General features: G+C 31.2%; 2 protein-coding genes and 1 long non-coding RNA gene across 3 annotated transcripts; 1 reads left to right on the plus strand and 2 right to left on the minus strand.

Moving 5' to 3' along the window:
* The first annotated feature begins 11,115 nt into the window (after nt 1-11,115).
* On the plus strand, nt 11,116-11,591 carry LOC130494839 (uncharacterized). The gene is made up of 2 exons (XM_056985648.1): nt 11,116-11,436; nt 11,493-11,591. The coding sequence occupies exons 1-2, from the start codon at nt 11,116-11,118 to the stop codon at nt 11,589-11,591; spliced, it is 420 nt and encodes a 139-aa protein (XP_056841628.1).
* A 2,554-nt stretch (nt 11,592-14,145) lies between these two features.
* On the minus strand, nt 14,146-15,530 carry LOC108857082 (early light-induced protein 1, chloroplastic). Its single transcript, XM_018631010.2, has 3 exons — nt 15,283-15,530; nt 15,098-15,199; nt 14,146-14,606 (listed from the first exon to the last, which is right to left on the minus strand). Exons 1-3 carry the CDS (start codon nt 15,424-15,426, stop codon nt 14,262-14,264), a joined length of 591 nt encoding a protein of 196 aa, XP_018486512.2. The 5' UTR covers nt 15,427-15,530; the 3' UTR covers nt 14,146-14,261.
* A 3,208-nt stretch (nt 15,531-18,738) lies between these two features.
* On the minus strand, nt 18,739-20,022 carry LOC130512781 (uncharacterized). Its single transcript, XR_008946361.1, has 3 exons — nt 19,676-20,022; nt 19,495-19,595; nt 18,739-18,910 (listed from the first exon to the last, which is right to left on the minus strand). It is a non-coding gene; the product is annotated as an uncharacterized LOC130512781 (long non-coding RNA).
* Nucleotides 20,023-27,738: the final 7,716 nt, after the last annotated feature.

Here is a 27,738-nt window from a genome sequence, read left to right on the forward strand (position 1 = left end):
ATAATGAGCAAGCATTTTGAGTACGAACTTAGCACCAGGACCAGGTGTCTTGGTCTTGCTACCACCAGTAGCATTAGCATAGAGCTTCCCATGCTTTGTAGTAATTCCAAGTTCCCGAAAGATACAAAAATCAAGTACATCTACAGAAATGGACAAAGAACAATAACAAGAAGAATGATGAGTATTCTCTTACAGACAAACCCAAGAAGCAGCAGAGTTTGTGTCATTATGTAGACTGATCCCATTAGATACACAACCATCTACACCAAGTTCACTCTACAGATTCTAGAGAGGCTTAGACTTTTAATCACCGTTAATTGTCTCATGGTATTATGTATTCAGTACTTACATAAATACTAACATGTAAATATTTAGACAAATAAATATGAATGCTTGATGAAAGATTAGAAGATTTCTTTGTGTACATGTGGATAATAACAGTTACATGTACACTTGGATTCTATTTTGTATACATCGATAGTAGGATTTATATGTACATGTGGATATGGAAAATTATGTGTACAGATAGGATACTATTTTGATCGTACAATATCCATCAATTTTAGTGCCTTTGGTAAAGCTGCAAGAATAAAGTCAAAGTTCACAACTTTAACTCACTGATTCATTTCCTAACAAATCCATAGCATTACATCAGGACAGAGAAACAAAACACAGACATAACACATGCATGCTCTAAATTAATTACAAGACAAGCATAAACACAGAATCGCCCCAAGGGATGCTTGAGTCTTGAAAGCAAATGACTTTACACACTTTTTAGGTTTTCTCTATGAATGATGATTTGATGATAACCTCTATAAGCTTTGCTCTCCTCAACGTCTTTCAATTCTATATTAACAGTGAGAAAACCCTGACTTGATTGCAATGAGTCTGATTCGTCACAGACCATCAAGTCCGTTGATTAATGGTTGAAACTTACTGAAACAAGCGTTCACAACTTACATGCTCACAGAAGGAATCGAATCAAGTAAGTTGTTCGGGTTGGGGAGAGGTGAAAACAGAGAACATACGACGATGAAGATCTTTTAGAAGAGGTTGAAACTTAGGATGAAACTGGGCCGTCCGTGTAAAAAGATGAATACAGTAGACTATCTAATGGTGTAGAATGGAGACATATATCTGTCTTATCTAGATCTGTATAATTTAATCTGGGTCGTCCATGTTTTTTTAAGATCTATGGCGAATAATAAAGCCCGCCCATTTATTAGTTTAGTTAAAGAGGTCTTGGTTGAGAATAAACTAGAAAAGGTGATTCTAACAGATCGTTGAAAAAGTACCTCTTTATAAACATGTGACTTGGGCTGATATTCTTAAGTAGTAAAGTGACCCTTATAGCGTAAATTTCTCTTTGGTGAAATGATGTATCTATGTTATTCGTTAGGTTTGCAATTAAGATGACTGGCCATAACTCTTTGTTGCCCGTATATCAAATTCCTTTTTTAATTCTCAAGTTCTTGAACTCGTAATAAGAAAGAATTACACTAATAGTCACTTTTCTAATTTAGTATTACACAATATGTCAATTTGTGCTACTAGAGCATTTTTGTTGGCACTTTGCACATACGCATGGAATTTCAAATCTGCAATCTTTTATTCTAACAATTAAACTCTTATTAAATTATTAAACTAATAATGTTACAAAACAACTTCCATCATATTTTTTAGATGGGAAAATCGCATAAAAACTTTGAAAGTGGAACTTACTTACACTTTAAACCTAGAAATTTTTTCACTAACACTTTTAATCTTCAAAGTGACATTTGTATCATAAAAAACCTTCAAACCAAAAAGTTGACCTGTTTAACATGATAGTGTAATGGTGAAAGGTAAAAGTATGTATATATGTAAAGCTCTCGTGAATATAGCTAATTTAATACTGATATGAAAATAAAATGTATGTACTTATATTTTTAAATTGAAACGTAATAAAAACGATAAGATGTAGTATTATAAGTGAAAGTAAAATAAACCAATCAAAATATCTATATTACCAAAATAAACAAAAATACATTTCTGTTGAAATCATCTCAACCATCAAAGTATAAGATTTAGTTAATTGCAAAATATAGTTAAAAATCATAATAAACCTCCATAAAATAAAGTAATCACGGAAATAATTATTCAAACCACATATATAACCAAACTTCTAAAATAAGAACAACTATTAAACCAATTATACATATTAACCAATGTGCTTTTCTTTTCTTTTATTTTAATTATAACATAGATAATTTAAAATATCCCAAAATCGTTCAGTCCAGATGAATGACTGTAAAAGTCAGTGTATGAGATTTAAGTAAGAAATTGTTTACTTAATCTATATGAGAATTAATATTAGGAAAAAACAAAAAAAAATTGACTTTGAAACAAAACCACAATAAGACTAAAAAATCTTCACATATTGGCAAACAACAACTGTGGTAAAGATAAATATCTCTATGCCATAATTTTGCTATGTACATGAGAACATGAGGAATACATGAAATTTATGAATCGCCATGAACAGCAAACCGACATATCTGGAGCTGACAAATGATGAGATAGATCAAATGTTCCTTATGTGACGTATCTATATTGAAAAAGAAGTGCTATGCAACTAATATGATCTTTACAATGCCACCAAGAAAGTGTCATCTTAATAATATTGAAATCGATATAGTAATTGTTATTACTATAAACAAATGGAGAAGTTCTTGGTATTGGTTTTATGGTGACTGACAAGTGCCTACACTCATCGACCACTACTCAGTTTTCACACTTTCGAGTTTCAATATTTTTTTTACTTTGATTAGTTTGCATTACTACCTTCTTCTCATTCAATTTAACATTCTTTTTTTTAATAAAAATGCAACTTCAAATAATCACCACTTCCACTCCAATAGCATGTCAAAATACTATGATTTCGACATAAAAAGTAAATACTCTTATAACATACATAAAAAAATTACCCACAACCCAAATATTACAAACCACAAACAACACACTAGATATGGAATCAAACTTTGTAAAAGGAAAAAATATGAAGACCATTTGAAGCCCTCACAGCATACCAATCCCACAACTCTTTAATAAAGAAACAACTATTGCAAACAAGCATAATACATCTTATCACATATAATCTCTCCTCGCCTAAAACTTTCTAAAAGACAAAAATCATTATCGTTCACATCTCTTGCAAATGAAACCAAAAATACAAACCACAAAATTTATAAGAAAATAGTAACCTAGATCACATGTAAAGTATATCCCGCTCGTAGGGCGGGCCGGTCCTAGTATAATCATATTTCTATAACCAGGGCTCAATACAATTTTTGGCTTCGTGCTGATCCCAATGTAATTGTGTTATAGTAAATTTGAATATCAAACTTTAATGTCTATGTGTTTTAATAAAGGGAAATTTGTAAATATAGAACAAAAAAGTAAATATATTGTCCCTATGCCATAAATTGAACTATACATTGTCCATATAGTATAACTTTTTATGTTAACCCGATTAAACTCTAATCTAAGCCCAATTTTGTTTTTGTTAAATCATTTATTTTAAAAAAACTGAATTAAAAGGTTACACAAAATGAAAAAGGCAATATTCATTTAGCTCCAGATCGCAAATCAAAAACCATAATCACATCTTCTCTTTTGTGTCTGGAGAAAAAACAGAGCTGATAACTAGTTGTAATGAAACGGATTTGTGTAATTAAAATCATGATTCAGCGTTTTTATTGAAAAAAAATTTACAGAAAAATCATTGTTTCTTAATTTTCAAGTACAAAATCAAATGTTTTGATTGAGAATCTTGGCTAATCGGGTAGAAGGCATCATAAATTCAGTGAAAACTGTTAAGAATCGTAAATAAAAAGGTAAAGTAAAAAAACTAGGGTTGATGTTCGACAGAGTTGAGAGGAAGGGGATGATGTCATTACGATAATAATTTTGTATTCACTTACAATTAGAAAAAAATACGTCTTCCGCGTTTTCGAACCCTTGTCATTGAGCGAATAAAACACCTAAACCACTAGATCACGGTACAATCTCGGTAACTCTCTACATGTACTAGTATTCAATACAATTTACTAAAAACAGAAATTAAACAACTCACTAATCACCTCTAACCCAGGATATTTCAGGCCATACTATGACCAAACCCTCGAACCCCTAAATAATATGGGTTCAAATCCAAACCCCTAAATAACAGATGGTTCAAACCCGAACTCCTAAATAACAGATGGTTCAACCCCTAAAACCTAAATAAGATTGGGTTCAAACCCTAAAACGTAAATCACATATTGTTTAACAAGTTTGAGTTTAGTGTTTAACAAGTTATATTTTAGTTTTTTTTTAGTTAAGATTTTTTTATAACATGTTTTAGTCTAATTTTTAACAAGAACAAATGTTTTTCTATGAATCTTAGATTTTCGAGTTTTAGAGTTTGGTATTCTTGTACATATTAGAGTTTAGTGTCTTTCAAATACAAGAAGTTTGTTACTATAACCCTTTATGATAGAGATTCAAAAATTCAAAAAAAAACTTCATAGCTAAATAACAAGTCTCAATTGCAATAAACACCAATAAGGAGAACAAGTTTTTAAAAGAAAAATGAACTTAGGAAACACAAAAATTTAGGAAAATAAAATTTAGAATATATTTTCTTAACATATTTTGGAGAGATTTAGGGAATCTTTCCATTGAAAATTTGGTAAAACATACATATGTTGCCGTAGAATATAGATAACACGGTAGATTGTGTAGTCCGGCTGCCGTAGGATAACGCAATCAGACATTCGTAGAATATTGGTACATGGGCAGATTTTTTGATTTCGTGTTATCTATACTATTAAAGCATAATCCCTATTAGGATTCTGCCCTTAATTTTCTTTGATATTTGCAACAATGTCATTGCCTTTTTATGCTTAAGATAATTAATTAAATTGACAAAAAATTAAATCGTTTTGCATCATTTTTCCTTTTCAGTTTATATATCATTTACCTACTTCATATATTCTTTCCACTCTTAAGTTATGAAATCATTGACCCTATATTAAGTTAGGAAATCCTAGACCCTATAATATAGTAACTAGGTGGTAATCTGCGCCCTGCGCAGGATGAATTGATTCAAATAGATTATAGATGGCACATAGTGAATTGATTCAAATAGATTATAACTTTTAACTATAGATATTAGAAAGATAAAAGTCATAATCACAAATATTATATGTTACAAAATAAAATATTGAACGAAATTGTACATATTTATATAAGATAAGCTTCAATTTTTTAGGCGTAAATGAAGTGTATTTTATGGAAGTAAATCTATAAGATTAAGTAAAGACTTATATAATTTTTAATGAATTTAATATAAAAGAAACATAAGCGATAAAATTATTGCTTTATAATATAAATTATGAATATAAGATAAAACGAAATATAAGCAATATAATAATAAAATATAGAAAGAAAAAATATAAAGAAGTGAATAAAAATGATAAAATTACAACTCTTATGAAAAGAGTTTTCAATTAAAAACTCTCCATTTGCAATTCGTTAAATAGCAATAACAAATGATATCAACTTACCAAAATAAATACATTTATTTAACAAAGTCTTATGACTTCATCATAATCTTCCATATTGACTTCAACCGAGAGATGAAATCCAAAACACTTATTGTCTTTGCGTGTTTTGAAGTTTGTATATTGTGATATGGTACATAAAAAATCAGTATGTTATGTATAGTAATAACTAATAGGATTTATGCCACAATAATTAAGTCAATCATATATTACATAACGAGATGAAAGGCAAAAAAATCCCTATGATTCTGTGCATAATTTTGAATTGGTAATGAAAATTTAAATAAATTAGTAATAACTTTCCTATATTAACCAAAATCATAATGTGATTTAATTAAAATGTGCATATCAATTTCCTATTTTCGGCTATTGCATAAATTACTAATATGATTGGTATCATAATAACTAATAGATTTTATGACACAATAATTGAGTCAATCAAATATATTACATCGACTCAATTAAATTCTCATATATTATGCTCAAACGTAAAATTAACAAAATGAATCAAGTAAATATAGAAACAAAATATTATTGGATTTGATATTTAATAGACGTCATCAAATCCCTCATTAATTTAAATTCACAGGTTGATTCCCTATTTATTTACTTGAATTATATAACTTTTTCATATATAATAAGATTATAAATATGTTTATTAAATTTACTTGAATTATATATCTTTAGAAAAATTATATATGTTAATATAATATTACATTGACCAAAACTTCAGCTAAAATGTGTTTTAATAAGTCAAGGTTTTGATAACATTATTTTCGTGAACATCCGAAAATATAGTTACGTCTAATGAGTCAATCAAATATATTACATCGACTCAATTAAATTCTCATAAATTATGGTCAAACATAAAATTAGTAAAATGAATCAAGTAAATATAGAAAAAGAATATTACTGGATTTGATATTAAATAGACACCATCAAATCCCCCATTAATTTATTTAAATTCATGGATTTATTCCCTATTTTTTACTTGAATTAAATAATGTTATCAAAATAATAAGATTATATATATGATTATTATATTTAATTGAATTATATATCTTTAGACAAATGATATATGCTAATATGTTAATTTAATATTATACTGACCAAAAACTCAACTAAAATGTGTTTTAATAAGTTGAGACTTTGATAACTTTATTTTTGTGAACATCCAAAAATGTAGCTATGTCTAATTGAGTCAATCAAATAAATTATATCGACTCAATTAAAACAATTTATATGGTCTCCACCAGCAGCCGAGTATTACTTCCATTGTCTAATGACTTTTACCTTAATCTTCCATAGAAACTTCTTTGGTTTTAAATCAGCAATGAAATTCAAACCTTGCATTGTGAATGATACTTTTTAATCGTTAATGTTGTGATAGAGGCTTTAGCGATGTCAATGCAAGATATATATAGTCTTTCGAATATAAAGTGCAGGGGAGGAAACTTTGCTAGGTAATTAAAAAATTAATGCAAATAATAATGTACGTCTACAATCACTAATTGATCGTATCATTTGAAAAGAAATTATTTATGTTTACAATCCCAAATTGGCGATTAATTTGCATTAATTTCTAATCTACTGATTGATAAAATTTATGTGCACTATCCCTAATTGATAATGTCTCCGAATTTAATTCCAAAAAGCTAATCATGTGACGTTTCAAAATTGTATTATTGTCATATCTAAACTGTACACAAAAGACTATATGTATTTCAAATTATGAAATCTACCTTAATCATTGCACCAAACAGATATTTAGGAGACTAGTTTAGTTCTATATTCCATATTAGCCGAATAAGTTAGGGAAAAATAAATACAAAGGAGTGGTTAAAAATAAATACAAAGATTGTATATGATTGTTATTGCATTGATAAGATACCTTCGATTTAGCTATCTCAAAAAAATTATCTTACTCAAAACATAATCGCATTTAATCTTCGTTAGTAAAACACAAATATATGTTATCAATCCCCATGTAATGGAATTAATTTAGAAAGGAAATATGCTCTTAAGCGTATATTCTGTGATAAATGTATTGTTACCAATTAAAACCGATATATTCCTAGATTGCTTCTTATTCAAAATTTAAACTAAGGCGACCATGAAAAATGAGTGTATTCAGATCCAAACACATATAAGGAAAACTTTCAATTTATCTCTTGACCAAGTTAGACCCTCACCAAATGTCGCAAGTGATCGGAATAACTACTCTTACATCATTGATAATTTGGACAAAATTTTGACAATGAAGAAAAACATAATATAACAAACCATAATTATTTGTTAAAAAAGAAAAACATAAAAATATAAATATCAGTCTATAAATTGTATAAATGACACGGAGTATATATTTTACGCTAGTTATACTTGAAGTGAAAAATAAATAAAAATGCATGAAGATTTTTGAGATAGAAGACAATAGATATCATTTATACAATGCAGAGAATAAAAAAGTTCTGAGATTTTTGATAATCCGAGTTATATACAAGTTATCTATACAACTTGGTTGTATGACGAATGAGTCAAAGCTACTAATCATATATATATTTTTTTTGTTATAAAAAACAAAACATATAAATATCAGGACTGAGATATATCCAAATAACTGGGGGGATGAGATATAATATATAACCGGAATGTATATAGGGTGAAATGAGGTAATTGAGTCATATTAATATGCAAATTTTAGGGTGAACCGAGTATATATTAAAATAACAAAGACACGATTTTATATGATACATAGTGTAACCAATTTAAAATGATATAAAAGATCTTAATAAACAACCGGTTTTGATATAACCAAGTATAAACTAATCGATGCAACAAACACGTTATATATTCATGTGAATAAAACATTATGCTAAACTATAATTAAGTTTATAGCGACAGATTGTACTGGAAGGATGGAAATCACCAGATTTGCCCACAAATGCGAATATCATGGATCATATAGCGAGTTGCATGAGAGCAATGAGTCAGTGGAGAAGACAAAATAATTTTAATTCTGACTTGTTAGTTGAAGAGCTAAAAGAGAAGGTGGAGGGTCTCTATTCGAGTGACACAGCAACGACTGAGGAAATAGCCGATGCGCTGAAAGAGCTTTCGGATGCCCTTAAGGCAGAAAAACTCTTCTGGAAGCAAAAGAGCAGAATTTTTTGGTTACGCGAAGGATATAGGAATACTAAATTCTTTCATGCGCTGACTAAATAGAGGAGAGCGAGAAATAGGATCACTCAGCTTCTAGATGAGAGTGGTAATGTAGTGGAGGATGAGGAAGGCTTGGTAGCCATTGCTACCAGTTATTTCAGACAGATCTTTGAATCATCAAATCCAGAGGAGTTAGAGGAGGCATTGTCGGAGGTGTCCACAACGATTACAGAACCGATAAATAATGATCTCATAGCACCGGTTACAGAATGGGAGGTGAAATTGGCGCTTTTTGCTATGCATCCAGAGAAGGCACCTGAGCCAGATGGAATGACTGCACTCTTTTATCAGAAATTTTGGGATATTGTAAAGGAAGACTTAACTCTTATGGTTAATCAATTCCTGGTAGATGGGACGATGCCGTGCGGATTAAATGATACCAACATCTGCCTTATTCCAAAAACGACTCGGCCAAATGAGATGTCATAGTTCCGGCCAATCAGTCTATGTAATGTGAGCTACAAAATAATATCTAAGGTCTTATGCCAAAGATTAAAAAAGGTTTTACCTAATAGGATCTCGGAAACCCAGTCAGCCTTTGTTGCTGGAAGACAAATCTCGGACAATGTTATGATAGCTCAGGAATTATTTCATGCTTTGAGGACTAAGCCGAGTGGTCGAAATAAGAGGATGGCCATTAAAACTGATATGAGCAAGGCATATGACAGGATGGAATGGTCCTTTATTGAAGCAGTCATGAGGAAAATGGGTTTTTGTAAAACCTGGATTACATGGATTATGAGGTGTATATCATCGGTCAAATATAAAGTCCTCATGAATGGACAACCCCAGGGAAACATTGTTCCAGAAAGAGGGTTACGTCAAGGAAATCCTTTGTCTCCTTTCATCTTTATTCTATGCACGGAAGCGCTCGTTAGCCTTCTTAATCATGCAGAGAACCAAGGGAAGATAACAGGGATGCGTGTCACACGAGTGTGTCCTTCGGTATCGCACCTTCTCTTTGCTGATGATAGCCTTTTCTTCTGTAAGGCGGAGCCCCGTGAATGTGAAGAAGTGATGGAAGTGGTAAGGAAATATGGGAAAGCTTCTGGACAATGTATTAATTTTGAGAAATCTTCCTTACTCTTTGGTAAGAGGATCAATGCGGCTACACGTCAACAGATTAAGGACGCAATTGCTATTCAGAATGAAGGGGGTATGGGTAACTATCTTGGAATCCCAGAGGATATTAGTGGATCTAAGTGCAAGCTATTTTCTTTCTTGAAAGATAAGCTGCTGCATCGGGTGAATGGATGGACTGGTAGATGGCTTTCGAAAGGGGGGAAAGAGGTGCTGATAAAATCGATTCTGCTAGCTTTGCCGACATATGTTATGTTTACTTTCCTTCTCCCGTTAGAGATCTGTGAAAATCTAGCTAGTGCTATTGCACAATTTTGGTGGAGCTCAAACCCACCTAAGAGAGGGATACATTGGGCTAAATGGGAGAAGGTTTGCTTACCAAGAGAAGAGGGAGGGATTGGTTTTAGATTGATTCATGAGTTTAATTTGGCATTATTGGCAAAACAACTCTGGAGATTAACACAATACCCTGATTCTTTGGTCGCTAGGGTATTAAGAGGAAGGTATTATAATTTGAGTTCGCCTTTACGAACAATTAAGATAAACAGCCCATCATATGTGTGGACTAGCATTTCAGCGGCAAGAGAGCTTTTGCTTCTGGGGATCCGACAAAAAGTTCATTCGGGATATGATATCAAGATCTGGGAGGATCAGTGGATTCCGACTATCCCGGCTAGACCGGCTCGGTCCATAGCACCAGTTGTACACCCAAACATGAGAGTCAGTGATCTTATGGACCGGGAGCGGGGGAAATGGGATATGACTAGGCTTGAGAACTATGTTGAAGCGGAAGATATATCACTTATTAGGAGTATGGCTCTAAGCTCAGGGCATCGCCGGGATACATTTTGCTGGAGTTATACCAAAAATGGCCAATACACGGTTAAATCAGGATATTGGGTGGCCAGAAATATGTTGAAAGAAGTGAAGGATAATGATGTTTTAGAGCCGAGTATAACAAAACTCCAAGCCTTAATTTGCTTGGAAGGTACAAGCTCCCCAAAAAATTCGCCATCTTCTGTGGCAATTGATCACTGGACACGTAGCGGTAACAAGGAACCTTGTTAGGAGAAATATGCGATGCGATAATTATTGTCCGTGATGTGGGGAAGCTGAGGAATCTGTTACGCATGCCATTTTCGAATGTCCGCCTGCACTACAAGCATGGTCTTTATCAGCTACTCCAACAAACCCGAATATTTTTCCAGTTCAGAGTATATATGCAAATATGGACTTTTTATTCTGGAGGAAGAGTGCTACTGTAGAGCCTGAATTAGACAGGGATCCTTATCCCTGGATAATCTGGTATATTTGGAAAGCAAGGAATGACAAGCTGTTTAGAGGAATCGATAGAGACCCATTGGAATTGGTACGATATGCGGAGAGTGAGTGCCAAGCCTGGTTTAATGCAAATGAAAGGGTGTCAGCAAATCTCCAAGAGAATGGAAGGAATGAATCTAATGATGGATCTCAAGTCATAAGCTTGACAAACATATGCATGGTGGATGGATCCTGGACGGCTACAGCGCAGTTCAGTGGAAGTGGCTGGGTATGGAAGGATGGCTTGGGGAATGTACAGCTACTGGGAGTTCGGAATATGCTAAGGCGAGAATCCGCTCTGCATTCGGAACTGGAAGCACTGCGATGGGCGATGGAGAACATGCTTCAACATTCTACATGCCAGACTTTTGGAACGGATTGTAAGGATGTGATAGATATGATCAAGAACCCTCAAGGGTGGCCGAGCTTTGCAACGGAGCTGGAGCAAATAGGAACTCTTTTAGTATGCTTCCCGGACTTCAAGATTTCACATATCCCCCGAGCACAAAATCACTTTGCTGATTTCCTAGCTAAGACTGCAAGATCTTTTCATAGAGCTCTTTATTTTATGGGTTGTTCTATTCCGGTTTGGTTACCCAGACCACCTCATGTTCTTTGAGTAATAGAATGATGTCAAAAAAAAAACTATAATTAATGAATAATGGCAAAGAATGTAATAAGTCTAGTAAAGAGAGGGCAATTAATTAGAGAGGGTGAGAATGAATATGGTGTTGCCACCTAGGAAATGGCATACTTGTTATAAACACATGAACTAAATGTTGTTTTTAAAATGATCTCCTCAAATAATAGAAAGGGGATTATTTTCAAAGATAATACTAACTATAAAAATATCATATAACACTATGAACGGTTGGGGATATATAGTTAGCTAAGTAATATTATAAACAACACTATAAATGTGTTATGTATTTCAACATATTATAATTTCATTTTAAAAATATTTCGTTCAAGACTGAATATGATTTTTTTGTAACTTCCCAATATATTTTTTTCATTACAAAATATTTGTATAGATAATTTCAAAAGTGGTTTTTGATTAATTCACGAGTTGTAAACTTTGACAACATACAATATCTTTTAATGCACAGTTTGTTAATAGAGTAATATATACCAAAAACTTCCATACAAGCAAAATAAAGGATTTCTATGGTACAATATAGGGGAAACACAATATATAGACACTATGAATAATCTGGGAGCTTTAAGTTAATTTTTAGCTGTTAACTTGGGCAACAATCTCAATTTCATTTGAAACAAGATAAAAAATATAAAATATATGTTTCCAAAATAATTTCAGCAATTTGCTCATCATTAAAATAGAATTGAATAAAACTAAAGTTTTCTGAGTCATTACATCTAGAATATTTATCAAGTACAAATGAGTTAAAATTAAGTTTTTGATTTCTATTATAAGTGAACAACTGAGTTAATAATTTTATCAACAAAAGTAATTTCGCGCTTTTAAAGCGTGAATCAAAATCTAATATATTTTTAAAATAATATAATTTTGACCATATTTTTAGCAACTATCAAACTTTCAAACATTCGATTTCCAAATCAACAAAAGATTTTTTTTCAGAATCTTATCTACAATTCAAAAAAAATCGAAAAAATTACCTATCTTGATAATAGTTAGTATCCCAATGCAATTAAAGATTTTAAACTTCTACATATCTATGACTATCTTGCATGGAGCTTAAATATACCTTAATGTCTCAAAATCCAAAAAAATAATAATATAAAACATATAAATTTAAATAATGTAAGATTAAATATCTAAAATTAAAAAATTCATTCTCTAAATATCTTGCGTGGACTTTAAATATACTTTAAATTTTCAGAACCCATGACATATTATTCTAAGTTTAAAAATATTTAATTCTATGACTATCTTGGGTCGAGTTTATAAATACCTTAAATTCTCAAAATCCAAAAATAAAATTATATAAAACGTATACATTTAAATAAGGTAAGAGTAAATATCTAAAACTAAAATTGGATTTATTTGGAAATTTTGGTGGAGAACAAAATGTTTAGATATTTCCGGTGTTTTGAGCATTTTAGGATACCCGAAATATTTCCTTCGAGTTGAGTTCGAATCTGGTTCTTCCTATATTAAAATTGTATATCCAATCATGTATTAATCAATTTTGATATGGGTTCGGTATTACTTTTTGGATCGGGTTCAATATGATTTTTTGGATCCGGATATTTTACTCAGCTCTATCATTTATCATAATAGAATTATAAAAACTAAATTTTCCCAATACCAGACATGTTAGACGATGTATTACTCCGATTCAGTTTTTAACTTTTAAAAATATACTAAAGAAAATGTGAGGCATGCCAATGCTTATTTAACTAAAATATATAAAAAATAAAATATGTAACTATAGATAAAATTATAATTTATAATAAATCAAGTTAAGTAAACCGAATAGTCCCGCGCTAAGCGCGGATCAAAATCTAGTTAGATATTTAAAAAAACAATAGTTCATGAAATCTACAATAGTTCAGATCTTATGAAAAATTACAGCTGTTTTATTCTGTGGTGGTAGAATGAAAACCATTAGGTAGATATTAGTATCTACATGCAGCATATATCTATATAGTTAACTGAAACTACAATCTACATGTTCATAGACACTAGATTGTGTTTTCTGCCATCCGTAGATCAAGAAAATGAAATTATGTTATACTAGTATTTAGTCAACCAAAATATTTTTCTTATGATTATTCCTTATTTATGTACATTTTGTATAATTTTTAATATTTTCTGACTCTTAGTTTAGTTTATATGAATGGGTATCTATATCCAACGGAGCAAAAAGAGATTTATAGCAAATGGACAATGTACTTGTTTTTTCGTTTTTACTGTTATAAAAATGATATTTTTTTGCTAAGATGATTATACATATGTTATATAACCAAAAGTTTTTCATATAACCCAAACTCACTAGTACATAACTGGACATAAAGAGCAAGCCAGATTTTACTTTACAGAATTCAGGGGCAAACCAAAATTATATTTCCTCAGATGAGGGTTCCACCCTTGACGAACTCAGTGAACGCCAAAGCGACTAAACCAAGCATTGCGAATCGCCCATTCCAAAGCTCAACGTTTGATGTCATGAAACCTTTGGACTTCGACTCAACGGTGACGCCTTGGAAAAGTGGCACAAGCGACGCAAGTGTCAAGATAGCTGTCGTGCCAAGGAACCACGAGACTCCACCGTCGGAGATCTGGGCGAAAACATTTTCTCCTTTGGAAAGTTCAACTGCCAACGCAGCCACGAATCCAACCATCGCTAAACGGCCATTTATTCTCTCTGGTGCTGGACCGCTAAACGCTAGCAAGTCGCTAAACTTGGTGCTCACCTATATTTAACCATATCCCAAAATTATCAACACAGTACTTTTTAATCCTTCTGGGATGTTGTGTGTTATAAATTTGAAATCAAGAACAAAGAACAAAGTTCGTCTCAAGTAAGTACTTATCAAAAAAGTATGTCTCAAGTATCTATATATATCTTAAATTATTACAAAAGTATTTTAATATAATTTACTTAATGTCTTGTATTGGTTATAATTTTCGTTTATCCATAGTTTATTAATTTCTTTTTTCTCCTTCTTAACGTAGTAATTATTTATAGATGATTTATTTATGTGGTCGACATTTACAAAACAGTTAAACAACGATAATAACACAAAGATATATTAAGTGTTGGTTATTTGAAGATCAATTGTTGTGAAACAAAGGGAGCTTTGAATTGTTTATAGATAAAACCATGATGGCAAAGAAAAAAAAGAAACCATGAGAGAAAATAACTAATAACCAGACTGATACTAACACAAACAAAAAATGATACCTTAGGCTTAGTAGGAGGAGGTGGTGGTGGTGGGGACGATGACTTAGGCAAAGGCTGAGCCGCCGAGGTCGACGGGGCAGACTCATCCTTCATTGGTTCTCGCTGCAAAAGTCAAACAACAGACGGTCAGATTTCTTATTAATAAAGTGACCGTTGGGTTTACAAAGTTAAGAAAGTATATGTACCTCAGCCATGCATCTCACTCCCACAGGAAACTTCCTCTTGAGATTAGGGAAGTTTCCGGCGAAGAAAAGGTTGTTTGTGTTGATCTTGCGAATGGTCAATCCACCGGCGAAGACTGACTGCATGTTAAACGACGCCGTTGCCATTTCCAAAGACTTAAGTGTTCGAGTGAAAGAGGACGATCTGAAGTATGAAACAAAAGGTTTTAAACTTTAAGATGGATCTTGAGTAGAAGCTTGTATGATGTAATGACGGATCAACGTATGTACTTATAGGACAGGATGATGAGAAATGATAGGTCGAGTTGTTTCCTGAACCTTCTTTAATTTTCAGCCTTCCATTTGATTAGTTATTTCTGCGAATTACAATAACAAATCGTCAAAAGACAACACATGAGAAATGGATCTCAGCCGTTGCTTTAGTTTGTTATAATAATTATACTTGAAAACACGTGACTTAAGTTTAGTGTGAGTGTTTAAGCGAAGATACTTGTCGACATACATACAATAAAGTTTAATTGGTATGGAAATAAATAGCTTGGAAAAATAGTTTCAAATAGCACTAAAGCACTCAACGTAAGAAATTCTTTTTCTCAAATATCAATATATTCATTTATCAAAATTTGAATTTTTCATATTATATTTGAATTTAAAACTAGTATTAAACGATTAAGGTTAAAATAATGTTTAAGATTTAGAATAGTTTAACCATTTTGTTATTTAATAAATAATATAGTTAGAATTATTTTTATGTTCTATTTTCTTATAACTTTTTAAATGTTATTTTGGATATTTTTCAAATAGTTTAACAGTTTGGAATATAATCATATATTGCGGTTCTATGACCAGGATTCAATAAGCTTTATGCTGATCCCAATATAATTGTGTTGTAGTAAGTTTGAATATCGAACTCTAATGTCTATGTGATTTAATAAATAAGAACCTTAAACTTTTAAATAAAATAACCAAAAAAAAAAGATCTAGTGCACTAAAAACACATGCATTAAGCAGACACTGATTACATCATGCTATAGTAATCGAACTTCGTCAGTTTAGGAAATCATTTATTGAAACATGTTTCTAACACAAAACTAGTCTACTCCTTTTTGTTTACTTGTCGATGTGGCTTGCGACTTGCGATTGATCTCGCATGTTATTGTTCGTTTTGCTATCATGCGATTAGGTTATAAGTCATAAATCGTATGTTGTTGTCCGTTTTGCTATCATGCGATTAGGTTATAAGTCATAAATCGTATGTTGTTGTTCGTTTCACTGTGTACGATGTGCAACTGGTTGCAAATCGCGATTTCAAATCACTGGAAAATATGATGGTTAAAAAGTAAAAGTATAGGTCGCAGCCTCTCAGGTCACAAATCACAAAACCTACGATAGTGCAACGAATAACATATTGGTCACAAGACGCTTGCCGCTGCGACATACAAATTTACAAACTAACAGAGGTTATGTATATCGTTTATAGTCATCGGAAACGAACATGCTTATTATTTTAAATTCAAGGAAATTTTCCGACGTCGAAGTTATTTGCTTATTTATTTAAAACACCTCCGAGTCTGATTTGTATTTGGCCGCTCCAAAAAGAAACACGTAGGCTAGTAAAATGAAAAATGAAGTTGCGATATTTGAAGAACCACGTTGCCTTAGGTTGCCCCACTCATAAAATGAAAACTTTTGAATGAAAAAGAGCAATTAGTCAATGACGTGGTATTCTTTTTCGTCACAACTTCCTCTTCTACATTTTTCTTTTGTGGGTTTGGTAAAACACGTAGATAGATTCTCCTCACCTCCCAAAATGGCTAAAATCATGTGGCTTGCATCAAAAGTTCAAAACGTTACGTTCGTTTCTGTAACATGAGGTTTCATTCATTACACATCTCTTTTGCTTTCGGAAGTTAGTTAACTTGGATCCAAATACGCCCATGCTTATTCCGTCCGAAACCGTGATCATTTCTCTCCCTGTCTCTTACTACGTGGCCCATCGTAACTCCGTCAATTTCTTCTACGGTCCATATAGGAAGTAACGATAAACAGCATGATTGTCTCTTTAGTATAATAATATCATTAAATTGTTTTTTAGTATAATTTTTTCGTAATTCCTAAACTAAACTAACATTTGATTAATCAAATTAAACACATTAAAACAATTTTAAAAGTTAAATTTAATTTTAAAAAGTTGAATAAAAAGGAAAAGAACATTTTAAAAACGTTAAAATTTAAAAGCTTTTTTTGATAAAATTAAAAAGTCGACAAACGTTTTAAACTTATTATAAAAATAAACTTTGTTAAATATTTTTATCAAGTTAATTTAACGTTTTTATTAAAAAAAATTGTAACGTTTTATTTTTATTTTTATAAATTTTATTTTGTTAGAGTTTTATTGAAAACATTTTACAAAGTTTTATTTTATTTTTTACAAACTTTTTAAAAATGTTAAAATTAAAAAAAAAGTTAAAAAGTTTAATAAAAAAGAAAAACACGTTAGATAAAAAAATTAATAAAAAGAAAAAAAAATCTGACAAGGTAAATCGACCTATACACGTTTTAAGAAAGTTAAAAATTTTCTTACTGAAATTTCCATAATTTTTGCCAAAGTCAGGTTTTCTTATCCGTAAAACGCACTTTCTACACATCGTAAAACCAAGACAAAAATCCCACAAGCAGAATACCTCATGTATCCGTTTGAGTAGTGTCTAGATTTCACATTCATATAATTTAAGAATATCTCATAAAAGTAGAAACTACATTCTAGTAGCTAACTTTACAATTGGTAGAATTCACATTCTCCATATTTAAAAGTTTATTTAAAAGTAGAGTGTTCGTTCTAAAAATGTAGATGTATTTGTTTAATCTGGAATTCAATTTCTACTCATCATTTTCCGTAGAAGACGAAATATACTTTTAGTAGAAAGTAATTTAAAATTTTAATTTATCAAGTTTTTCAACCAAAAAAATATCAGATTGTATATATGGATGTTATATCAATTATTTCTATTTGTATATATTTTTTATTTATAAAACTATTTAATTCATTAAGTTTTAGAATTGGAAAGGGTAAAAGAGACAAGAAAATGGACAAAATAATTTTATACCAAAAGGACAACTTTGCTTTTTTTTTGTTCCGTTTTAGCAATTTTTTTTCTTTATTTATAAGACCTTAAATTTTCTCTCCAAAATGTTAATATCCTAAAATATTTTAAAGTTTTCAGATATCTTATCGATATTATAAAAGGATTCTGTATTTTATGTAACAGTTTGAGATGATGTAAGCCGGCATTATTGATATCAGCAATTAACATGTAGATTAAGCTATATGCATGTATCTTGAGCAATGATCCGAGCTGAATCGGTAATCGGATCAACTTAAACTGTGAACCATAAATTTATCTGAGTTTTATCGACTTAAAGAGAATCGATTAAGACTCTTCTAATCAAACTGGAAATTCTGTGTGTAACACCCGTCACCTCCTATCTCGAGAAAAATGGGCCAACAACAATAACTCATAACACAATAGCCCATAAGCACAAATCCACTCACCCAAAACCCAAATAATAATTCGAATAAAAAGTCCAGTAGCACCAATCTGTCCATGTATCATATACTCGTATGTCTCACCTGAAATGGGGAAGAAAGAGGGGTGAGCAACAGGGGAGTCACTCAGTGAGGTATGGGATGCTAAGCCCAAATTTCATTGACTTGGACATAGCACTCCGAATAAATATAATTTAATACTAATACATAACAAACACGGCACCTAAAGTACCCAAAAATCAAACAATGGTCCTAGCGACCGGCCCACTAACAAGCCCAAACCCACCGAATATATGCTCGGCAACACACGCCCGGAGACGATTTATCGACCAACAGCTACGATCAACCGGTCGACTAAAGCTGACCGTAACCTACACAAAACCCGGCCTACAGATAAAACTCTCTGTACCCGGCAAAATCCCATACACAATCAATAATAAATAAATATTATATTAATAATATTATAATATATCAGTTCTAAATGAAACAATCAAAGTTGAACCATCTAGACCCTTATATCCGGTTTAAGCAAAGAACCTAAACTATCACGCATACTCCAATCAGACATCGGACTGACTCAATTCACAAAGACGGATACATATTAGAACTAAATTGTGTTCACTCGAAATCCTAGGTCGTGTACGAGAAATTACGAGAATAGCCCTCACCTTAGCCAATATCGACTATTGATCCGGAAATACCCAAACGAATATGTCTCTCAGTCTAGGCTTTAGCTGAATTATTTACCAAATAATTCACACCTAAATTCCTGTGCATGGCATGTCACGTTATGGTTTATTCATAATGGTTGCTTGCAATACAAGAAACAGATGATGAAGACACTTTAACCTTCACGGCTTGAGTAGAAATGATGGATCTTAGACTCGGGTGGCTCACAACTTAACTCCATAACCGGTGGTGATGATAACGATAACTCAAAGGCGGAGAGAAAGAAGCTTGGTGCACAAGAAAGAATGAGATTGTGGCCTCACTTGCCCAAGTCTCGACCGTGGTGGCTTGCAATGATTTTGGTGGCGAGGACGTGGCTTCCCGATGATGAGAAAAGGTAGACTATGGTGGTGACTCACGGGTGTTGTCTTCTCCTTTTACACCAAGAGAAAACCATTAAGAAGGAGAAGGAGATGTGGAGAGACCACGTTCGTGGATGGCAATAAGGGAGGAGGCGGCTTGGATTGAAGAAGGAGATACGTATATGTTTATATATTAGGTATAGAAACACACGTATTGGTGGGGATAGGGTTAACAATAATTAAATAAAATATATGAAAACCAAACCATTTGGTTTAGTCTAAAATAATTCAATTAGACCAATAGACCTGATTGGGGTCGTTACACTGTGTCTATATAGACAAAATAAGAAGATTCACTTCGTGCATCACGTGAAAGAATGTATATCCTTTTATTATGAGATCTGGGTACATACTTGAATTGAAAGGTAACAAAGCTATCTCGAAGCCTTTGGACTTTTTCTGTAAATATTGCAGAAGTATGCTATTCTTCTGGTTTTGAAACCATCTTCATCGATTAAGAACAATTTTTTTTCAATTTTATAGTTTTTTCGTACATTTCATTGTCTATTTCAGTGTGTAGAGGTGAGTAAGAAGCTTTAGTATTTCTTGTTCATATCAAGCCATCAAAACCTTTCAAGGTGTTTCACCAGCCAAGTATAAATCCTTATCTTTCCAGAAGTATATGTGAAACATCATTTTTCCAATCATACGCGGTATACTCTGAGATTCTTTTTCCTTATGAGATAAATTTTTTGGTTTTCTTAAATCTTTTAAATATCCGCTAATCTATACTATTATTTATGAAGTGATTTTGCTTATGTGTCGGCTTCTCCATGATTTTAGGTATTTGATTTAAATTTTCCCTTTATGATATAATTAAAACGAAATTACATATTAATAATAGAATATTATTATATTTTTTTAAATGATAATTCTCATATAGGTATTTTATTGTTATCAAGAAAATCAAATGTTTATATTATAAAGTATTAAGACATAAAACAATTTATAAATAAATATGAATCAATCAAAAAGTAATTTTTTATGTGTCATATTTTTTATGATTTAAGGTTTTGTATTTATTATATAATTAAAATAATTCTATATTAATAATATTAGTTTATAAGTTATATTAGTTAATTGATTATAAACTAATATGATAAAATCATTGAAACATATTTTAAAAGTAAGATAATTCTTATATATATAATGTTGCTATGTGAAATTAATATTTTTTTATTATAAAAAATTAAGGTATAAAAAAATTATAATTAAAAATTAAACAATCAAAAATATTTTTATAAAATATTTCTAATATATAAGTGCTTTTAAAAATATTTCACAGTAATAAACATAAATTTAGGTATTTGACTTATTATATATTTAAAACGAATTTTATATTAATAATATTAGATTAAATTTTATATTTCCTAATTGAGTATAAAATATGAAAAAAAATATTTTTAAACAAATAAGATAATTCATATATTTATTTTTTGTTACCTGGAAAATAATATTTTCTATTATAAAAGATTATGACATAGTATAATTTATAATTAAATATTAATCAATCAAAAAGTGATTTTATGAAGTGATTTGCTTATGTGTCGGCTTCTCCATGATTTTAGGTATTTGATTTAAATTTTCCCTTTATGATATAATTAAAACGAAATTACATATTAATAATAGAATATTATTATATTTTTTTAAATGATAATTCTCATATAGGTATTTTATTGTTATCAAGAAAATCAAATGTTTATATTATAAACTATTAAGACATAAAACAATTTATAAATAAATATGAATCAATCAAAAAGTAATTTTTTATGTGTCATATTTTTTATGATTTTAGGTTTTTTTATTTATTATATAATTAAAATAATTCTATATTAATAATATTAGTTTATAAGTTATATTAGTTAATTGATTATAAACTAATATGATAAAATCATTGAAACATATTTTAAAAGTAAGATAATTCTTATATATATAATGTTGCTATGTGAAATTAATATTTTTTTATTATAAAAAATTAAGGTATAAAAAATTTATAATTAAAAATTAATCAATCAAAAATATTTTTATAAAATATTTCTAATATATAAGTGCTTTTAAAAATATTTCACAGTAATAAACATAAATTTAGGTATTTGACTTATTATATATTTAAAACGAATTTTATATTAATAATATTAGATTAAATTTTATATTTCCTAATTGAGTATAAAATATGAAAAAAATATTTTTAAACAAATAAGATAATTCATATATTTATTTTTTGTTACCTGGAAAATAATATTTTCTATTATAAAAGATTATGACATAGTATAATTTATAATTGAGAAATTGCCACTAATACCACTTTGATGATACAACTTTTCAAAAATACACTAATCAACTTTACCTTTAAAATTTTAATAGGTAAAATACCATTGTACCCCTAACTAAATAAATCTAAAATAACTTTTTTCCTACGATTTCTTTAGATCTCAGATCCATGAAACTTAATTTATCCGATGATCAGATATGGCGAGATTGGCCAATTCCGACGAGTACTCCGGCGAGATTTAATGATGCTGTCGAGTTCTTCGGTGAGATTTGACGATGTTGACGACGAGTTATCTGTTATCCAGCGAGATTTGACAAGGATTACAACCTCAAATTGTTTTCTAAATCTATCATCATCGTCGATCAATCCGTTCAGGTACTATGCCGTTTATCAGACTCCATTCTGGACCTCTTTCGCGGTTTGCTCGAGTTCGAAGGATGCGACTCTAAATTGGTTCCAGTCTTTGTGAAAAGCTTCGGGTTTTTTGATTCGTGGGAATTGAAAGTTCAATTCGACTGAGAATCATCCGTTTGTGAGGGTATAGTATGTGATACACATAGTCGTTACTGATCATAGCCATTCAAATTGATTAAGAAAAAAATATAATGTTGTAGGTTTGTGTTATAGGTGATAATGATGCATCTAGTGAGCCAAACTGGGGAATTGATCATTCTACTGTTGTTAATGTTAAGGAACTGCATATTGGCCCTCCTATCTTGGCTGCTAAAAGCCCTTTCTTCTACAAAGTTTCTTTTAACTCATTTGTTTCTTCTTCTTCTTCTTCTTTTATAGCCTTGTTGGTTTGTTTCTGTTTATGTCACATGTAACACTATCCTTTTGCCTTCTTGTTGTAGCTGTTCTCTAACGGAATGAGGGAATCAGAACAAAGACATGTAACCCTTAGAATTAGTGCACAAGGTATGGCAATTTCATGTCATGCTTTTCTCATTCTCCTCTTGTTGGCTTTGGTTCTTTATTCTTTTTTTTTGTCCATGAAAGATTGTCAGTGTAAAGAGACTTCACAATGTTGATTTATCATGCTCTGTTTTAATGTTTATGGCAGAGGAAGGTGTTTTGATGGAGCTTTTGAACTTTGTGTACATAAATTCTCTAAGTGTCACAACAGCACCTGCTTTGTTAGATGTGCTTATGGCTGCTGACAAGTTTGAGGTTGTTTCCTGCATGAGGTATTGCAGTAGACTTCTCCGTAATATGCCTATGACTCCCGATTCCGCTTTGCTCTATCTCGAGCTCCCCTCCAGTGTCTTAATGGCCGAAGCTGTTGAGCCTCTAACTGATGCAGCAAAACAGTTCCTTGCCTCCAGCTTTGTAACGGTTTATAACTTATTTTATAAAGATTTATAAATTAGTTATAAAAATTTATAAAGGATTATAAATTATTTATAAGAGCTTTTAATCATTTAAAATATTTTACTACTCAGCTATAAATGTTTATACATCATTTCGTAATGATTTATAAATCAATTATAACGATTTAAATGAGTCTTATAAATAATTTACAAGCCTTTAAAAAAATCATAATGATATAGTAAGTCTTATAAATCATTTACAAGTGCTCACTGATAATTTTATAAGCGTTTAAAAATAATATTATAAGAGTTTGAAAAATGTTTATAATTAATTTATAAGAGTTTATAAATTAATTATGAGAGTTTAGAATCAATCAGGAGAATCATATTAAGATGATCTTGAAAAGAAAATATTCCCATGCATAGGAATAATATGTGACTGGCTTGTGTCAAGATTTTGAAGATTGACGAGATTGGTGAGCTGTTTGAAGAAGCAAGAGAGACTCTGAACAAGAACGTGATTTGTGAAATCCAAGAAATACCGATTTATAAAGCTTTATAAAATTTGCAGAGTTAACTTCTTAACACCATCTTTTCTCTCATCTTCTTCATACATCTCTTAACACAACATCAAAAATTTGATCCATTTAACAGAAAGACCCAAGCATAGTTGTTCACCTTTGAAGAAAAAGGTAATATGACCAAATTATCAAGTGGACATGCATTTTATGAACCACATGCATCTTTCAATGTCTTGATTTCTTCAGACTTCCTCCAAAAGACGGAATCATCTACCATCACTGCATCAACCCACACTCTAGCTGCATTCGGACCCAATCGTACAAAGTGGACATTTTGATTTGGGTCTGTTGAATGCACCCGTCCTTCGGCAACTACATGTTTCTTTCCACCAATGTCCAGCAGTTTGCATTTTTGATCCACTTGTATAGTTTCAGATACATGTTTTGGCTGTCATGTTTAAGATACACATATTCATTTCAATGTCAAACTGTAACAAGAACAATATTACTACATTTTATAAGGCATTATAAATAGTTAATTTTCCTTAGAATCATTGTTATTCACGTTAGAAAACGAAGAAAAATCTATATTTTATAAGGAGTTATAAATTGGGATAATTACCTTTTGCACAGGCTTCTCGACTTCAACATCAGCTTCTTCTTGTTCCTATTTAATCATCATATCAAAAATTGGATCAATTAAACAAAAAATACCCAATGCATTGCTGTAACAAGAACAATATTACTACATTTTATAAGACATTATAAATAGTTATTTTTCCTTAGAAGCATAAGTTATTCACGTTAGAAAACGAAGAAGAATCTATATTTTATAAGAAATTATAGCTTCTTATAACTTCTTATTTATAAGAAGACTTATAAAGTTAAAAGAATAAAAATCAATATTTTATAAGTCTTTATAAATTGAGCTAACTACCTTTTGAACAAGCTTCTGGACCTCAACTTCCTTCTGCACTTCATCTTCTTCTTGTTCCTATTTTATCATCATATAAAAAATTGGATCCATTAAAAAAAACATACCCAAACCATTCTTTAAAGATATTTATAAAGACTTATAAATTTATAGAGATTTATAAAGTTAGAAGAATAAGAATCAATATTTTATAATTATTTATAAATTGAGCTTCCTACCTTTTGAACAGGCTCTCGACCTCAGCATCAACTTCCTTCTGCCCTTCATCTTCTTCTTGTTCCTATTTTATCATCATATAAAAAATTTGATCCATGGAGAATCTACATTTTATAAGTCGTTATAAATAGAGTTATTTACCTTTTTCCCTCTTCCTCGTTTTTCTTTTAACTTGCTCGGGCTTCTTGACCTCAGCATCAACTTCAACATTGTTGGAATTAGTCTGTGAAATTTATAAATAACATTTCACAAATTTTTGGAATTAGTATGTGAAATTCCAAAGACAATTTTATAAGACGTTATGAATCAGTTTATAAAGGCTTGTAAATTATCTTACCTCATTGACTTCGCCATCAGCTTCCACATGCTCGTTTTCTTCATGTTGCGGCTACTCCTATGTTCCAAGAAAATCAGTAACAGAAATGCTGATGCTAAGTATACATCTTTACCTTTTTCAATTTTATAAACCACTATAAAGAACTACAGGTGAAGCTTATAAAGGCTTATAAATTATCTTACCTCATTGACTTCACCACCAGCTTTCACATGCTCGTCTTCTTCTTCATGTTGCAGCTGCTCCTGAAAAAATCAGTAGCAGAAATGCTGATGCTAAGTATACATCTTTACCTTTTTCAATTTTATAAACCACTATAAAGAACTACATGGGAAGATTATAAAGGTTTATAAATTATCTTACCTCGTAGACTTTACCACAACTTTCACATGCTCGTCTTCTTCTTCATGTTGCAGCTGCTCCTGGAAAAATCAGTAACAGAAATGCTGATGCTAAGTAACAATCTGATGAAGAACTCTTGTATAACAAGCTTCCTTTATAAAGCCTTGTAAATCCTTGATCAGTTATATTACAAACAAATCATGAAACTCGGATTTATAAGGTATTATAATTACTCAATATGCAGTGTTAACCATCGGAACATCTCTTTCCCTTAGCTGGAATGATTAAAATGACAAGTAGAAATCAACCTATTCTATAATCTCACCTCTATTGAGTAGTAGAAAGATGAACAAAAGGGACATGGTCATGACAATATCACTCTTTGAATACATTCAGTGAAGAAGAAACTATCACATTTGGATTTTTCTTGTACTCCAAATGCAATACCAATTCAAATAGAGATACCAATACCAAATGTAACTATCTCCATCACAAACAACAACGAACTACTTCCAACAAAAATTAAAGACTAGCAAGTACGAATAGGCAATTGAAAGGAGATAGAGAAAATTGACAAAATTAAAAGGAAATATACGCATACCATCTGAGAAAATTGAACCGGAGAAGGATTCGACATCGTCGGCGTGTGAGAGAGAGAGGAATTGTGAAAGAGAGACGGCGGCGAATCTTCGGCGTGTGAGAGAGAGACGAGGTGTGAGAGAGAGATGACAGCGGATCTTCGGCGTGTGAGAGAGAGACGACGTGTGAGATATAGACGACGGCGGATCTCAGCTGATCTCCGGTGAACGATGAGCTGAGGGAGAGATTAGAGAATGAGATTAATGTTTGAGGAGATAAGGGAAGGTTAATTTGGTCATTTGGCTATTAATGAAAAGGGTATTTATAAAAATGTCTCCCTCCTAAGTGCATATTTGCAAAGTGGTACTACCAAAGTGGTAGTTTTAAAATTCTCCCAATATTGTTCTTGTTACAGCAATGCATTGGGTATTTTTTGTTTAATTGATCCAATTTTTGATATGATGATTAAATAGGAACAAGAAGAAGCTGATGTTGAAGTCGAGAAGCCTGTGCAAAAGGTAATTATCCCAATTTATAACTCCTTATAAAATATAGATTTTTCTTCGTTTTCTAACGTGAATAACAATGATTCTAAGGAAAATTAACTATTTATAATGCCTTATAAAATGTAGTAATATTGTTCTTGTTACAGTTTGACATTGAAATGAATATGTGTATCTTAAACATGACAGCCAAAACATGTATCTGAAACTATACAAGTGGATCAAAAATGCAAACTGCTGGACATTGGTGGAAAGAAACATGTAGTTGCCGAAGGACGGGTGCATTCAACAGACCCAAATCAAAATGTCCACTTTGTACGATTGGGTCCGAATGCAGCTAGAGTGTGGGTTGATGCAGTGATGGTAGATGATTCCGTCTTTTGGAGGAAGTCTGAAGAAATCAAGACATTGAAAGATGCATGTGGTTCATAAAATGCATGTCCACTTGATAATTTGGTCATATTACCTTTTTCTTCAAAGGTGAACAACTATGCTTGGGTCTTTCTGTTAAATGGATCAAATTTTTGATGTTGTGTTAAGAGATGTATGAAGAAGATGAGAGAAAAGATGGTGTTAAGAAGTTAACTCTGCAAATTTTATAAAGCTTTATAAATCGGTATTTCTTGGATTTCACAAATCACGTTCTTGTTCAGAGTCTCTCTTGCTTCTTCAAACAGCTCACCAATCTCGTCAATCTTCAAAATCTTGACACAAGCCAGTCACATATTATTCCTATGCATGGGAATATTTTCTTTTCAAGATCATCTTAATATGATTCTCCTGATTGATTCTAAACTCTCATAATTAATT

The sequence above is a fragment of the Raphanus sativus genome, chromosome 5, assembly GCF_000801105.2.
Source record: "Raphanus sativus cultivar WK10039 chromosome 5, ASM80110v3, whole genome shotgun sequence".
Lineage (NCBI taxonomy): Eukaryota > Viridiplantae > Streptophyta > Magnoliopsida > Brassicales > Brassicaceae > Raphanus > Raphanus sativus.

Bases quoted from the DNA above. Each gene is read 5' to 3' on its own strand.
- LOC130494839 (XM_056985648.1), top strand. From the start codon at position 11,116: ATGGACTTTTTATTCTGGAGGAAGAGTGCTACTGTAGAGCCTGAATTA. The intron at 11,437-11,492 runs GTATGGAAGGAT...GAATATGCTAAG, and splicing joins AGTTCAGTGGAAGTGGCTGG to GCGAGAATCCGCTCTGCATT.
- LOC108857082 (XM_018631010.2), bottom strand. From the start codon at position 15,426: ATGGCAACGGCGTCGTTTAACATGCAGTCAGTCTTCGCCGGTGGATTG. The intron at 15,200-15,282 runs GTACATATACTT...TGACTTTTGCAG, and splicing joins GAGTGAGATGCATGGCTGAG to CGAGAACCAATGAAGGATGA. The intron at 14,607-15,097 runs GTATCATTTTTT...GGTTAAATATAG, and splicing joins CTCCTCCTACTAAGCCTAAG to GTGAGCACCAAGTTTAGCGA.